The sequence below is a fragment of the Miniopterus natalensis genome, chromosome 12, assembly GCF_054644295.1.
Source record: "Miniopterus natalensis isolate mMinNat1 chromosome 12, mMinNat1.hap1, whole genome shotgun sequence".
Classification (NCBI taxonomy): domain Eukaryota; kingdom Metazoa; phylum Chordata; class Mammalia; order Chiroptera; family Miniopteridae; genus Miniopterus; species Miniopterus natalensis.
The window spans coordinates 52,521,599-52,537,046 of NC_142092.1; the positions used below are offsets into that span (position 1 = coordinate 52,521,599).

The 15,448-nt window shown below is 39.8% G+C and overlaps 1 protein-coding gene across 1 annotated transcript in view; it reads right to left on the bottom strand.

The window, feature by feature from the left end:
* Nucleotides 1-15,448, bottom strand: part of GRIN3A (glutamate ionotropic receptor NMDA type subunit 3A) — a 127,171-nt gene that overhangs the window by 64,783 nt on the left and 46,940 nt on the right. Inside the window, exon 3 of the mRNA XM_016225027.2 lies at nt 2,811-3,858. Coding sequence (XP_016080513.2) covers nt 2,811-3,858 — 1,048 coding nt within the window. The remainder of the gene's footprint in view (nt 1-2,810; nt 3,859-15,448) is intronic.

Genomic DNA, 15,448 nt, shown 5'->3' on the forward strand with positions numbered 1-15,448 from the left:
CCGGCTTTTACTATATGAATCCCTATGTTTTATGAGGCAGCCGCATGCTGTTACATGAAGATCAATAAAGGTGGTCTTTATTATTTGAGGAAATGCTTATGTCCTGCTAGGGTTATGCAAATGTCCTTTACTTTAATATTTCTGGTTAAAGCCTGCTCTTGCCTTCACAGCAGGTCTATTTAATTTTAAATGTTTACTTTAAAGTTCACTAGGACTGTTTTCCTAAAGCAGCACCATAATTTGCCTGTACAAAAATGACACTAGCCTCTCTCTAAGGAGCTGACATTTTAAAAAATGTTAGAGAATAGAGCTAAAGGGGGCATTTTATGTGAGAAGCTGGAAAAGAAGAATTAGAAAGTCCATTAAAATGAGCAAATAGCTCATTTCAGATGTTCAGGTATCCTTTCAGTTGGGCCAATTCAACACCAAGAGGGGAGGTAAGGTTTTATTTTTCAATGTACTTCGTAATTCATGAACTGATTTGTTTTCATCTTGTCTTATATCTCAGCAGATTGGATATCCATGGCTGGAAGGTTCTAAGAATGCCCAGGTCTATACCTTAGATCACAGACCCACGTGAAGATCTTGTTGGATAAAAATAATACCACAGTTTCTATCACCTGTCAATCATCTCACAATGCTAAGAGGAAATGGCTTTAGAAGATGAGGAATGGGTGCTTGTTCCCATCTCTCTACTCTATTTTCTGCACTGCTTATAATGAATAGTGCTAGATTTTTGTCAGAGAAATATCTATATCATCTCTCTTAAATATATCACTCATAGATTCTTTCTTTCATGAGCTCATGCTTCAAGAGCCCACCTGCTTTGAAGCATGGAGCTCGCCTCCCAGAAGAGTCGATGGGAGGCCACGAGAAGCTACATATATTACTTTTAGTGTAGAATAAATTATTCTGACAAAAATAGTTAAGTGAGGATAGAACCATCCTCTTGAATTTCATTTGCACAGCAGCCAGTCTCTGCCCCTTGGGGTTATCTGTAACAGCAGCCAGCAAAAAGGTTATTTCTTCCCTCTGACCGGGTCAGGAAAAAGAAAAAAAAAAGGATTCTAGCCTGCCTGGGGTCTTGCAACACGCACTGAATCACAAATTGGTCTGTCCTGCATAGCCTTGTGCTTTTAATTTTATCTCTGATTCAACGTGGTTGGTTGAAGCAAGTGAATCTCAGCACTAAAATGGTGATGAAATGTTCACATTCTTAACTCTTTACAGTTTTATTAATTGTGTTAAATGTATATCCAGCATGCTAAGCAGTTTATGATCAGGAACAAAAATGGACCTATTATATTCATTGCAAGTTATCTGATATCGTGATTACAGATACTTATGCAGCCATGACTCAATTCACTGATGAACTGTGCATAAATCCAGATCACAAATCTTACTTTTTGAGTCAAATATTGCTTAGTCAAATAATCGAGATGTATATATATATATATATATATATATATATATATATATACCCACCCAAAAACCTTTAAATGAGAGACTTTAACATAGAAACGACACTAGGAAAGATATATACATTTTTGGGAACCTTAGCAGAAGTTAATTTATTATCTCAAATTAAAAATAGTTAAATCAGGTTTCTCTCACTTCATTAAGAACTTTCTAGCTATAACAGAATTGATTTTGTCCAGTTCTACTCACCTTGTGTTGTGGGCTGGGTTAGGTTTATAATTTCACCTTTCTGTTCTGGAGGAGTGGGAATGGAATAATTGTTTATTTTGCTTAAAAACTGTTTTACTGCTGTGTGTGGTTTATCTTTATGATTTTCTTTTAAATCCCTAAAACCATGCATAGCATCGTGACCTTATTTTGGCAATCTTTGGTTCTGATTTGTGAAAATCACCACTGCTTTACCTGTTTACCGGAACTCCACCTTTCCCTTTCCTTCTATATTTAGGGTCAAATATCTATGCTATAAAAGGCAGCCTAGATTAGATAACATTTTCTTAAATGTCCTTGGACAATTGTAATGTAACTGTTGGTGATCTCCCCCCAACCCAAGGTGAGCAGCTATACAGCTTTCCTTACTCTATAAAGACATCCTGTTCTTTTTTAAAAATTTTATCTTTATTGTTGAAAGTATTACAGATGTCTCCCCTTTTTTTTCCTCCCATTGACCCCTTCTGCCTACCCCCCAGGCCTTCACCACACTATTGTTTGTGTCTGTGGGTTCTGCATATAAATTCTTGGTTAATCTTTCTCTATCTACCCACCCCCGCCTTCCCTCTGAGATTCGTCAGTTTTAGCTCATCCTGCCACCTCAGTTAGTTCAGCACCACTTCTTATATTACCATCGTGTTCACTAGCACTTGACTTTGGGAGCTGATGATAAAATGTTAGTTCACTCCATTTTACTATTTTTTAATGGTGGAAAAGAGATTCTTTACCATTTAAAATATGGATCTTACTATTTATTTCCATTAATTCCCAAGAGTAATAATCCATTTTGAAGTCTGCTTTGGGTGAATATACTTTGTAAGAATATTCCCAGATAGCCATTCTGTCAGTCAAATAATACAAGGAAAAACCGCGCTAATAGATGTCTCTACCAGAAAGACTTTCTCTAGAACAATCACCCCCGAATCCCTTCACTCTTTTTGTTTCTTTGAATACAACAATAAAATATTTAATTCAACGAGGCAACAGATTTTTGGACTAGTCTCTACAGATGGCTGAGAATATTTTGCGTTAGATGAGAGAACGCGGACATACTACAGCAAAAGACACAATATATGGAGTTATAATGGGCGATAAAGAGAGCTAGAGTAAAACAGAAGTGTTACCTTAGGGTCGTGTATCCCAGAAAGCTCTTCATAGATCTTCTCTCCTACCATGACAGCAGCCAAGTTTGCCGTGTATGTAGAAAGGCAAAACATACAGAAAATGGCCCACAGGTTCATTAGAAACCTTCCAGTCCAGCATTTTGGGGGTTTGATGGCTGCTGTTCTGCCAAACAAGAGGGCATAACAGACGTTCAAGGCTGAAGAGAAGGAGAAGACTTTATTCCTATTCCGCCCCTTGGGGGTCATACCAAAGGGGCTCTTCCATTCGTACAGAGTGAGGAAGATGGCAGTGACGTGCAGAGCCACAAAAATCCCTAGCCACAACGTCCAGTGGAGTGGCCACATGAAGGCTCCAATGGGAGCTGCTGTGTCTCGGGTCCTCACTAAGATGCCCAAGCTGGTGGAGAAGAAAGGACTGGTGAAATCTATCACCTGGCTTCGAGCAGTATTGATGCTGAAGGAAGTGACTGCCATGTGGGCTGACCCGCTCAGGAGATCACCCACCAGTCCGGTCCAGTGCCCATTTTTCCAGGCTCCATATTTTCCATCTCCAACAATATAGAGGTCAAAGTCAAAGTTCATGTCTTCTGCTAGCTTTTCCAGCAGATCAATGCAATATCCATAGCAGCACTTCTTGAATTTGATGGGCACTGTATCATTACTGCTATGGAGGCTACTAAAAAGGCTGTCCAATATGGAAGAGTCATTAGTCATGGGGTCAAGGCAGAGTTGGCCAGCAGGGCACAGACCTTCATCATCTACCTCCCGTGTGAAGACAAACGGATGCTCGATCAGGGTAACCACTCTCAAGTGGAGCTTACTTGGGTGTTGGAGGTGGGTTTTGTGCCTCTGGGCCTGCTCTGGCCATATTCCATAGTCCATGACAACCTTTCCCCCCTGCCAGCTGCCCAAGCGGGTCCACATTGGCTTTCCCATGGGGTCATGCTGCAGATTCCAGATGAAAAAGTTGTTTTCTGAGCTGATGATAGAGGAACCTTTTACTTTGATGGAACCACTGAGGCCTCTAAAAGTGGTGTTGGCTAGAAACCTGGCAAAAAGTAAGAAAGAGAGGTGAAGCCGAAGACAGGAAACCATGCTCATTTTTACTTCATTGTCTTAGTAAAAAGAAACTCTAATCTTTAAAAAAGGCATTGCCTATAATTTCTTTAAGAATTAATAAGCTGGACTCTTTCTAGGAGAAGAATTCTATCTCGTTGAGACAATGAGGTCCTACCTTCAGGTTCTAACACCCAGGCTAGATGCTTGGCTCTTAGTCTAACTCCAAGTTTCTTTATTCCTAGTTAAGGGAGGTATTAACGGCTTTCTGTTATAACTGCTAATTATGTAATTTCCAAGCTGTGGAGTTTCTCAGCATCTTTAACATGTTTCATTTCTTGTGGTCACTACATTTGATTTATTTACTAAATCAGCTCAATAAATATTTTTTGGTGCGAGGAGTAAGTTTTGGTAAGTATACACCTACTTTCATAATTGCTTAACAACTGCTTTCATAATTCTAGAAAGTTGCCCTATCTTGTTACCAGTGTTTTTTCTTGGTAGAGTGAAAACAATCATCATATCTGTCCCCATGAGGCCAGCTAAAGCTGCATGTGGGCTGTCAGCCATGGAACAAGAAGATGATAAATAGATTTGCAGTTCTGCCGAGAGCCTCGGGCTACCCTCCCTCTAAGTCATTAGAGGAGAACAATTGTCTCTGGCTCTAGAAAGAGCTTCTGCCAGAAGCCAAAAGAAGGAAAATCACCAACTGAATGATATACTGCTTCCTAACCCCATGAACCAGGACACTGTCAGTATAAATATGCTCGAATATGGGTTGGAAATAACGCACATAAAGCACATACCACACCTTCTGACATAAAATATCTGACATAAAATATTCAGAGTATTTATTCTAGATATGGTGGTAGTTTTTAAATATCATTCAAGTTTTTTCAATCAAGGCTGTCCCCAGGTCACTTTCTTGTCTTTTAGTATAATTTTCTCAAGTTGCAGACACAAAGTACTACATTATGATAAACTCATAGAGGGTACTCAAAACACATTTCAAATGAACAGGAATTAAATTGAGATGTACCTTAGAAGACTGTTTTTGAGGAATTCATATACTACAAATCTAGGCTCTCAGCACCACACACTCATCCATTGCCTGCCACAAGCATTGCCCAGTAAATTACACATGCAAATACAAATAGTAAGAAGTTATGCTATCACAGAAAGGAGATAAAAAAAATCAGAAAGTGTGAAGAATGTACTAATTTTCATTAGAGATATAAATGTAAATCATATTCGAAGATGCTACTATCGCTAAATGCAATGATGAAACTACTCATTTTGGTAGATTGCATGTAATGGCGATTATTCATGTTAGCACTCCCCAGTGGGATTCAAACACTTAAAATGAGTTCTATTTTGCAACAAGTAATGAAGTCTCAGTTATCTTAGATTTTAAAACAGTTTTCTGCTTCTTTAGAGAAGTAGGGATCCAAATCATTAAAATATACAGATTAATCAATGGATAATTACTGAGGTACTATAAGGAAAGGGTGACTGCAATTGTGTTTCTGATGAGCAATCTACTTTTAGATTTGTTAAGAAACACACACAACCCCCCTCTCCCCCACTTGCTGGATAAAGTGATTAGTAATAAATAGGTTAATTTCATTTGGTAATTTAGTGATTGGGGAAGTAAAGTTATAGGAAGAGGAGCCCTTCATTATTTTAAGAATATCAGGGTTTGCCCTAGCCAGTTTGGCTCAGTGGTTAGAGTGTCCGCCCTTGGACTGAAGGACCCTGGGTTCGATTCTGGGCAAGGGCACGTACTTCGGTTGCAGGCTTGATCCCCAGCCCCTGTCAGGCGTGCGCAGGGGGCAACCAGTCGATGTGTGTCTCTCACATCAATGTTTCTCTCTCCCTCTCTCTCCCCCTTCCAGTCTCTCAGGAAAACAATGAAAAAAAAATCATAGGGTGAAGATTAAAAAAACAAAAAAAGAATACTGGGGCTTAATGATAATAGATTTTTAACTGGATGAATCCTTGAAAGACTACCAGTGAATAAATATATACTTAAATTATCTCAGAAAAAAAGGCACCTAAAACGTAGATGATCATACTAGCCAATGTCACCCCAATAAATTTAATAAATAAATAAATAAGAAAGGAAGGGACTAGAAGTCATCAGAAATCTTTCAGAGATTACATAACCCCCTCATTCTAGTAAAACAATTCCTGCTTATCAGTGATAACCCCATTCAAGATGGTCGTGGCTGAAGGACAGTGCTCAGCGGTCTCAGGCATTCATTTGTCACAGAAAGGCAAATCAATCAGGATCGAAATGTCTCCAATTTCCCCAGCCCACAGTGCTCATTTCCCTATGCAACTGGCACCGGGAAACTAGGCCTCAGAGAATCTCTAGTTATGACAGATTATTTCTGTCTCTTTTATTTTCAGTTTTATGGTGAGGGTAAATTAAAATGATCTCATTGATAGCTTTTATAGTCGCACTTCACGCTCTTCATCGTAATGACACTATGAGGCAAAGTTTCAATGCTCACTATAGTTAATCAAAAGATTAAAAGACTGAAATCTTTTTGTTTATATCAAACTCTACCATGTTCATTTTGATCTTGCTCGTGTCTTTTCTTGGATGAGCAAGGAAAAGAAAAATCAGCAATAATTTTATTGGCAAGATGAACCAATACAAACACCAGGCCTTGTTCTTAGCACTAGAGTTACAGAGGTGACAGACACATGCATTGGCAAACAGCTCCGAGCCTAGGCCACTATGAAGGCAGTGGAGTGCCATTTGGGAAATTTTATCTGGGGAAGGACATGATCCTCAGATTTGATATTGGAAAGACTTTTTCCCCCTAGCTGTATAGGAAATGGCTGGAAGGAGCAGGGGGCTGAGCAGTTTCAGAAGTGAGGAATGACACTCCTTCCCCTCTTCCTCTCTGCTCTTCTCACAGGGGCTTAAGGCAACAAGGGCTACAATAGCAGAAATGGAGAGAAGATGGCATAATCCAAGATATATAGTTTCAAAAAGAAAAGCAGTGGTTTTAAGAGGTCCAAATGCACAGGGTAGTGTCATAATTGGCAAGTTTTACTAAAGTAGTAAGTTACCCCACTGCAAGTTAACTAATGAGCTTGATTCTGTGGAGCAGAGTGGTATCTTGGGAGGTTTACTGATAAAAAAAAGATGTATGCCTGAACTGCAGTTTAGCATAGGTGTTGTTTTGTCTAACAGCTGAAATAAAATTTGCACTTTGCAAACTATGTAAAAAATGTTTTTGAGACAGCTGTGTTCTAGAAGCCAAGTACAAAAGTTGTTTCAAAGAGGGGCAGGGATCAACTGTGTCGTATGTGTCTAACCCATCAAATACCATGAGGGCTGAGAACTGACCATGGCCTTTAGAAACGTGTAGGCCATGAGCGGCTTCACTAGAGTAAGTTCAGCGAAGTGTTGGAGCCTAGTGCTTCGAGGGAGAATGCAGAGAGAGAAAGTAGGGGCTCTCTTTAGAGGGTCGTGCTGATGGGAATGATCCAGTTAAAATAGGAAAACTGTTGAACTAGGAGAGAAGAGAAAGAATTCCTGAGACGATGCCCTTGAGGGAAAAAGGGATTGTGCCCTAAGATGCAAGTGGGGGTGATGTTCTTTGCTTTGACAAGAGAGGAGTGTGGGTACAGAGAAGGCAGAGAGAATATGGGGCCCAGAGGCAATCAGGTGGGTGCATATGAACAGGAGGGTTTGTGGGAAGTTCTGTTCTGATTGCTTTACCTCAATTTTGGGCAATTAGAACATAAATTCTAGATCTCATTATGCTCTCCCCAGATAATTCATTTGAGAGAAGTTTTACTGTATTAACTTCAAAGTAGGACCAAAGGTACTCTTAAAGTATAGAAAACAAAGAGCTTCCATAAGAAATGTTTTAGATCAATATCAACTGAAATGTTTAGTGTTTTGTTTTCCCATTGGGTATGCAGGAGTCAATTGTAAGACTATCTGGACCTCCTGGCACTTTTTAAAAATTGTAATTCTTTAATCACCGTTTTCGATCTTTTCTATTAAGTTTTCCATTTCTCTGAGTCAATTTTGGCAAATGATACTTATCTAGGAATTAGTTGCTATAGAACTACATATATCACTTATACTAATTTAAGGATTTCTCAAATAATTGTTTTTTGTTTTAATCCCTTCTTTCTAGGTCTCTTCCCACTTCTCTCTTCTAGTGTTGTTGTTGTTTTTTTTAAAAAATGAAGACATATTTGTGTTCAGATATTCTTTAATAATAAAACATGAACTGCAGTGTTTCCCTTCATTTATCTGATTAATTACATTATTCAGGCACTATTTTTACTTTTAAAAACTTGCTAAAATTTACTAGTCACTACATTTACTCAAATTAAATTTTACTAAAGTTTACTGATATCTGAACATCTATGGATATGTTCCCAACTCTAAATTTGCTAAAATTTATTAAAGTTAAATAAAAATATCTGATTACAAATGTCATGTTCTTAAAGATTTTAACTCTTTGCGGTCGTATTAAATTTGGACATGGGTGTCATACTGGTTGGAATTAATTTCCATTGAAAGAGCAGTGATACATAACATGCAATGTCAGGGCAATGTTTTGGTTCATGACAAGGTCGCTTAGACACTTAAGAGCTTTCAGGGAAATTATGAACTGATACATGAATGAATAGAGTTAAGATTCGTACAGTTCCTTGCTGTGGTGGCTGAGAGCAGACATATGACCGCAAAGGGTTAAGACCTATTGCTTCCTGATTTTTCTTCTCTTTTATTCAGTATGTAAAGTTTTACTAATATTGTGTTTTTATATTTGTATCTTTTCTTGCTTTTGAACAAGTTCTATAATAATTCCATTGTTTACAGTGCTCATTTTGGAGACATCTGAATCCACCTTTGTGCTTTTAAATTTATTAGCATTTTCATGTGTCTTCTTCCATGCCCAGCTGTTTACAGGCCGTATATTTATTTCTACTTTAATCTTTTTTTACTCACCAACTTGTCTCTGTATATCTGCTTCTCTCATTTGTTTTTTATTTCTTATTAAATTGCCCTCCTATCTTTGCTCTTTTCCCATATTTTTGCCTTCCATTAATCACATCTGAACACGAGAATATCTATTCTGCCCTGTAATGCCTTAAAATTTATCTTTCCCGTTGGAAACTTTCTTTGTATCATTAAAAAAATCGGTATTCTCATTCTCTTATATCCTATAAAATGAGCTGATTTCCTTTTCCCATGAACATCTCATCATTTTTAATATTTTCCCCTGAAGAATGAGAGATTTGTTTATCTTCCATAATGCTCTATAAAATTTTTTAGCCTGTGAGAACTTAATTGTGTTGCCTTTGCTTTGCCTGATTAGAAATCTTTGGCTATGTGTTGTCCGTGACATTCTCCCCAACTCCCCTCCCATCAGCACCCCATAACTCTTGTCAGGTCTACTTGCTCCTAGGCACTGACTCTAAATATGTATTTCTTGGTAACGTTTCATTTAGCTCCAGATCTATTTTTTCTACTGTAGTAGAAAAGCTCAATAAAGCCCTTTCCATATAAAACTAAGGAATTTTACCAAAGTTTCCCATTCTTCCTTTTCTGGGAAGACAGAAGGAGAGCTGGGAAGAGATCAGTAGGTGCTCAGAAATCCCATCTTTTCTTCTTGTGATTCATACCTACAATCATGTAACAAATCTTCCAATCAAAACCTCATAACCTCCACAGTTCCACACTATTGCATTTGCCACAAGCTCACACTTAAGTCATTGCTTTCTGTTCTTTATCATTGAGGAGCCCCAACTATCCTCTCTGGATAATCTCATCTCTTTCAGGAAACTTACACCCAATTATGATCTTTCACAACCTCCACAGACCTCCACTTGTCTGAATTATTAGCTATTTATATTTTGTTTGTATTTTAATCTGTGATTGTTCTTAGTTCCTCAAGACTTTTCCCCAATCCCTCTTACTCCCTGAATTATTCTCATTTTGTGTCTCTTCCTTAGGCTGGAGATTATTTCCCCTTCCTCCAATACTCTCACAGCTTCTGGCATGTGGGTTAATAGATGGTCATCTCATTACTCCTTTAATGTTCTTTCTCATATTTTATTTTTCTGACTTTTATTTTCTCCTCTCTTCCCCTCCCTCCTACTCTTCCCTTTGGTGGACTTTGTACAAAGGAAATACCAATATTCCGTCCTGTCAGGAAGAGAGTTTTGTCTTAAATCAGCTACTGATCATCTCTAAGTTAAGCATTTTTTGTTGTTGCCACTCTAGGCCCCCTCCCACTACCCTCCAAGATCCATGTATTTATTTCCCTTCATTTTTAAAAATGTCTTTTTTGCCATCTTTCCTTTTTTTACGGCCCTGGAGAACCTTTGTCTATTTGTATAACAAGCTGTTACTAGCTCAGATTTTACTCTGCAGCATCTTTCGCTGAAGCAGACCCCGTCGCATCTGCCTCCCTCCTGGGATAACGTGAATGTGCTCTCTCAGCCACAGAGCTCACCGATGGTCCAGCTCTGTCCGAGGCCATCGCTTTGATTTTGTTTTCCATACATGGGACAGCTCTCCAAATTAAACGTGAACTGTAGATGATTTCTTGAGCTAAGTGTAAAATGACTCAACTGTCTCCTTGAATCCTGCTAATACCCTTGTGTGTAAGTATTTGGCAGCTGATTAAATCCATCTTTGACTTTTTAGACTATTAGATGCTCCAAGGCATGGATTTTGCAATTGTCCACGTTCTGAGAACAGCCCCTTCCACAGAGTTGCTGTTCGGGATGAACAGACCCTCCCTTTCCCACTGCTGTGCCTCCTGACACTGCAGGCTGTCGAGCTGAAAGGGACGGTCATCTAAGCGCCCATCTCACTGAGTCATCTTTGGATCTTAGACAACACACAGCACCTGGCCAGACTAAGCGCTCGGGAATGCATGTGGGGAAGATGCAATTAAACACGCCTCTGTACAAATCAGACATGCCGCTCTTAAAGAGGCCTCTTCATCACTTTGCCTCTGTCAGCCTGCAAGTATTTGTATTTGCAATTCATAGATTGTTCCAAGCATTAAAATTCCAACTCATTTCCCCCTAAATAATGAATAGATAGTATCGATAATAGAATTTAGTTCATTGGGAAATCTCTCTGATAAAGAATTGAATAGGAATTAGCAATTGCTAAATTTCAGTCTTCAGAGCAAAGGGCCCCATATATTATGATCATTGATTGCTTGATCCTTTAAAGCAACTTACAAAGCTCATCTTTTAAAATAGATTTTTATGGGCTAATGGGCAACAGTAATTTAATAACATATTAAATGTACACATGTACATATATATGAATCATTTGGATCTACGTTTTGCCAATATCTGCAAAATTCAGTTACTTGCAAGTGAAACGAAGGGGTAGGAGAGTTCCTGTTTTGCTTAACTTTTTTCCCCAAGAGGAGAAAAATACTAATCTATGTGATTGGGTCAGAGTTTAATATAAATTTTGGGCTGTGTCACTGTTGGTGTGTGTGAGGGGGTCACTATGTCTAGAAATCAGACACATGGATACTGCGTTCTCTCTCTCCTGCTTTCATGTCGCACAACAGGCAAGCTGGCATTTGTTTTCTGTTATCTGCCACATGGTGGTTAGATCTGTTCCATGCCCTTAGGTTGGTTTCCTTTCCCAAGGTATGAACCTTGACTCTTCCACACAATTATGGGCTGTGCCCACCCCCTGGACCGCTCGCTCTTGGCTGCTTTGTGGAATACTCCAACTTAATTCATTCTAGCTCTCTGGATTTGGCCCCAGCACTAGTCCAGGTGCTGATATCTCTTCCCTTAGCATAACCCTGGCAATGGGACATTATGCAATATTTACCAGCCAAGTGTCCATCTGAGGGTTACAGGGTCTGCAGAGCAAAATGAGCCAAGAGATAGATCTGAAGTTCAGAGCAGAGCTGCAGTATTGCCCTCTGTATCTTCATACCTCTTTCTGACACATTTCCAAGTTTTATAGTAGATGCGTACAACGTAAAAAAGTCAACAGAGAACACAATGACCTCTCAGGCAAATAAAAGCTTGGAAGCTCTCATAATTTGGAAACATTCCAGTTTAATACCTGCTGGATGCTAGATTAAGCAATTGCTGTAGTCACCAAAATAGGGTCCTGAGGAAATACACATTCTCCATTGCTGCTCACTTGAGGCCCCCATGAATTAGAGAAAATTTCAGACTCAGCTCTTGACATGACTTAAGTGACAGAGAAGGAAGGGGGAATTCAAAGGATTTAAGCCAAATTAGCCCAATGACAGGAGTTCCTATTGAAATATCTGGAAACACAGACCTTAAGGGCTGGTCCCTAAGATACATAATACCAACACATGTGTTTTTGAGAGATACTGACTCCTTGGCAGCCCTAGCAGAGAAGCTAATGTAGAAGTAACAGCTGGACAAAGCAGGTCATCCCACAGCAATGGGTTCTCCTTGGGGATCCAGGGAACCAGTGCTACCAGCATCAGTCCCTGGCTCCCATGTTCAGTGAAACTGCATTTCTTTTCAGTGCCTGATGAACATATAGGCTAACTAGTTTGGCTTGATAGAGGGCCTTAGGACAAGAATGCCTATCCATGGGTACTCCTGCCTCCTGATGTATATAGCTTTTGGCTGAAATGATATAAATTAATGAGATCCCAATTAAGGAAAGTTTATATTAATTCTGAAAGAGCCTGGAACTTGGATTTAGATTAACTGATTTAAATCTCCCCTTTGACCATACTCGCTGAATGACCTTAGGCATACCACTTAACTTTTCAAAGTAGGAATCCTTATAGTTCAGGAAATTAGAGTTTCACAGAGATTAGAAAATTCTGCCAGGGTCATGATGCCAGCAAATTATTGTAAAGGCGGTTGGAAATACCCCAAGTTAGAATCATATCACACAGCCTCACGTTCTTCTGGAACTCTTCCAATATCCAGGAATGAAATGGGGACCATCATCAAGTTACACCTTGGGATTTTTGAATGGATATTTGTTTCGGTTCTTTTTTTCTGAAGCTTCCTAGGGCTTGGCACATAATAGGTTCTGAATTTATATGCAGAATCAATAAACAAAGCAACATTTACTATTAATGAAAGGCCAGTGAATCTTGGTGCTGCTTGACCATGTAAGCATAAAAATGAACATAGCTTGGAGGGGAAAGGCTCTAATATGTTGGACTATTTTTCAAGGACAACTGAAGAGGGGGCCTAACAATGCCAGCTAATGCCAAAGGATAATCACTGTAGAATGGGTGCTGTCCCAATGAAGGATACTAACCAGGCAGCTAAGTCAAAGAAAACGGATAAAAAATATAGGTAATAGGGGGAGCATAGCCTCTCCTGGTTGGAGAATAGAAAAAGAGGGTTGTAAGCTTCCTGAGAGCAGAGCCTCTGTCTTCTGTTTTTTGTGTCTACTGCATTAGCCAAGGGCCTAGCCTAATATTTGTAACTGTCAACAAATGTTTGTGAATGAATAAATGAATTAACCACTGACTACTTGATGCAGAACTGAACTATAGAAGCTGTTGAAAGAAGAAAGGCAAGATTCTATACCCTACTTAGAAGCTAGAATAACTATCAGGACTATGACTAATTAGCCAAAGGATTAAGGACTTCTTAGGCCAAGGGGAATAAGGTGTCTATCACTGTGGACACTCTTGGAATTCTTACAGGATAAATGCCTTGGACTGGGCTGTGAGTAACCCAGGAATAATAGATTCATTAGCACCCAAGGCCTTCAGATAAACATGAGCAAATCCTGACCCTAGGATCAGCAGGTGAGTCCCCAAACTCCCATTCATTTTCACCGGAGGCTGGTGTTTAGAATGCAGTAAAGGAGTAAACGTGGGCAAGCTTAAAACCAATTTTCAGAAATAAAAAATTTTATATCCTAAAAGATTTTAAAAATGACTTGCAGGGCTTTTATGCTGTATTACCGTATTTGATTAATTTGTTACAGGATTATGATTTTATAATATGTCATGGCTAATGTTCTGCCTTTCAAGTGATATCCAGTATGCATATAAAAGGCAAACTCCTTAGCTTGGCGTGAAAACCCTGGGTGGCATGCTATCAAATTAACTGCTTTTCCAGAATCACGTCAAGTGCTCTTCCTGTGCAATGCATGCTCCGTCTGTACTCAGTTTCTCTTTCTGGTCTTGGTGAATTTCCACTGCCTGTGAATTTGCTCCACACCAGAAAACTCCTATTCACTCATCGAGATCCAATTCCCGCGTTTCCCCCTCATCTCCCAGTCTCAGAGAAGAGCTCATTACTTCCTCTCTGTGTACGGGAAACACCTCTGTCCTAAGAAGCCCACAGGCCTTTGTTTTGTGAACACTGCTTACTGTCCAACCTCCCGCACCAGGCTGTCAGCTCAAATGCAGCAGGCAAGGCTTCCTTTGGTGTACCTCACCCAGATTCAACATAATCAGACACTGGCTGCCCCAAACACCCACGCACATGTGTTTATGAAGCCAACACCGAATAACACGTCGGATTTCATCGCTCCCAAGGGCTACCGTTGAATGAAACGGTGCCGGCTCCAGGGAGCTGTGACGACACCTGCTCTGGCTGCGGAGACCCAGGGAGAACAAAACCCTCCAGAGCGGCAGCCACGACGCTGTATCCGCCACCAGAAGCGATTGTCCTGGTGGGAAAGGCGAGGCTGGAAAAGCCATGCTTTGGGCGATTTCATTAACATGTAAAACTGTGAGAAATGGAAGCCTGCGTGGCTCTGCCCCCGCCACCCGGGGCTCATTAGCCCGGTGACCGTCAGTATCGCAGCGAGGAAGTGGGGTCAGCGGCACAAAATTCAGGAACGGTTAAGAAAACCACGGTGTGCAGATGCGACCGTGGGCTGGGAATAACGAGCTTTAGAAAAGGCCGCAATGGACAACAGAAAAGAGTGACGAAAACCCCACAGGTGTTTGAGAGCGCAGGGCAGCTTCTCGGTTATTCGTTATAAAGACTGTCCAGGGTCTTGCCCACCTCCCTTGGCCCTCTCCTGACCCTGAACACCGTGACACTTGCCCCCTGATGGTGTCCTCAGGGAATTTAGGGAGTCCCGGGCACATTTCCTGAAGTTCTTGGAGTTCAGTCTCACACTCATCCAAGGAGGTAAAGATACTGTCACTGACCCTTACACATTATGAATGGCTGCCTGGCTCCAAACCCCACAATCTTCTTTGACAGCTTTTATAGTTTGTGGAATAAACATGTGGAAAGAGCCACAAGAATAAAGATTATTCATTAACCTGACACTTCATTTAAAAAAAAAAAAAAGGTACAGAAGAAAACTAGATGGTATCTAGGTAAGTTAAAAAAACTATGTTTTTAATTTAGACAAAATTTTATTTATCTCTCCACCATTTGTTTTTCTTCTACAGATACATTTGATGTAGGATGTAAATATAATAAAACATTTCCTTTCCTTCTTTCTATATCAATTTCAATAAATGCCTATTAAGTGGCCACTATATGCTAGGCATTAAACTAAGCTGAATAATAATATTTCCACTTAATAAAATTTATATTTTGGCTCACAAGTCAGACACTGGCAAATACTG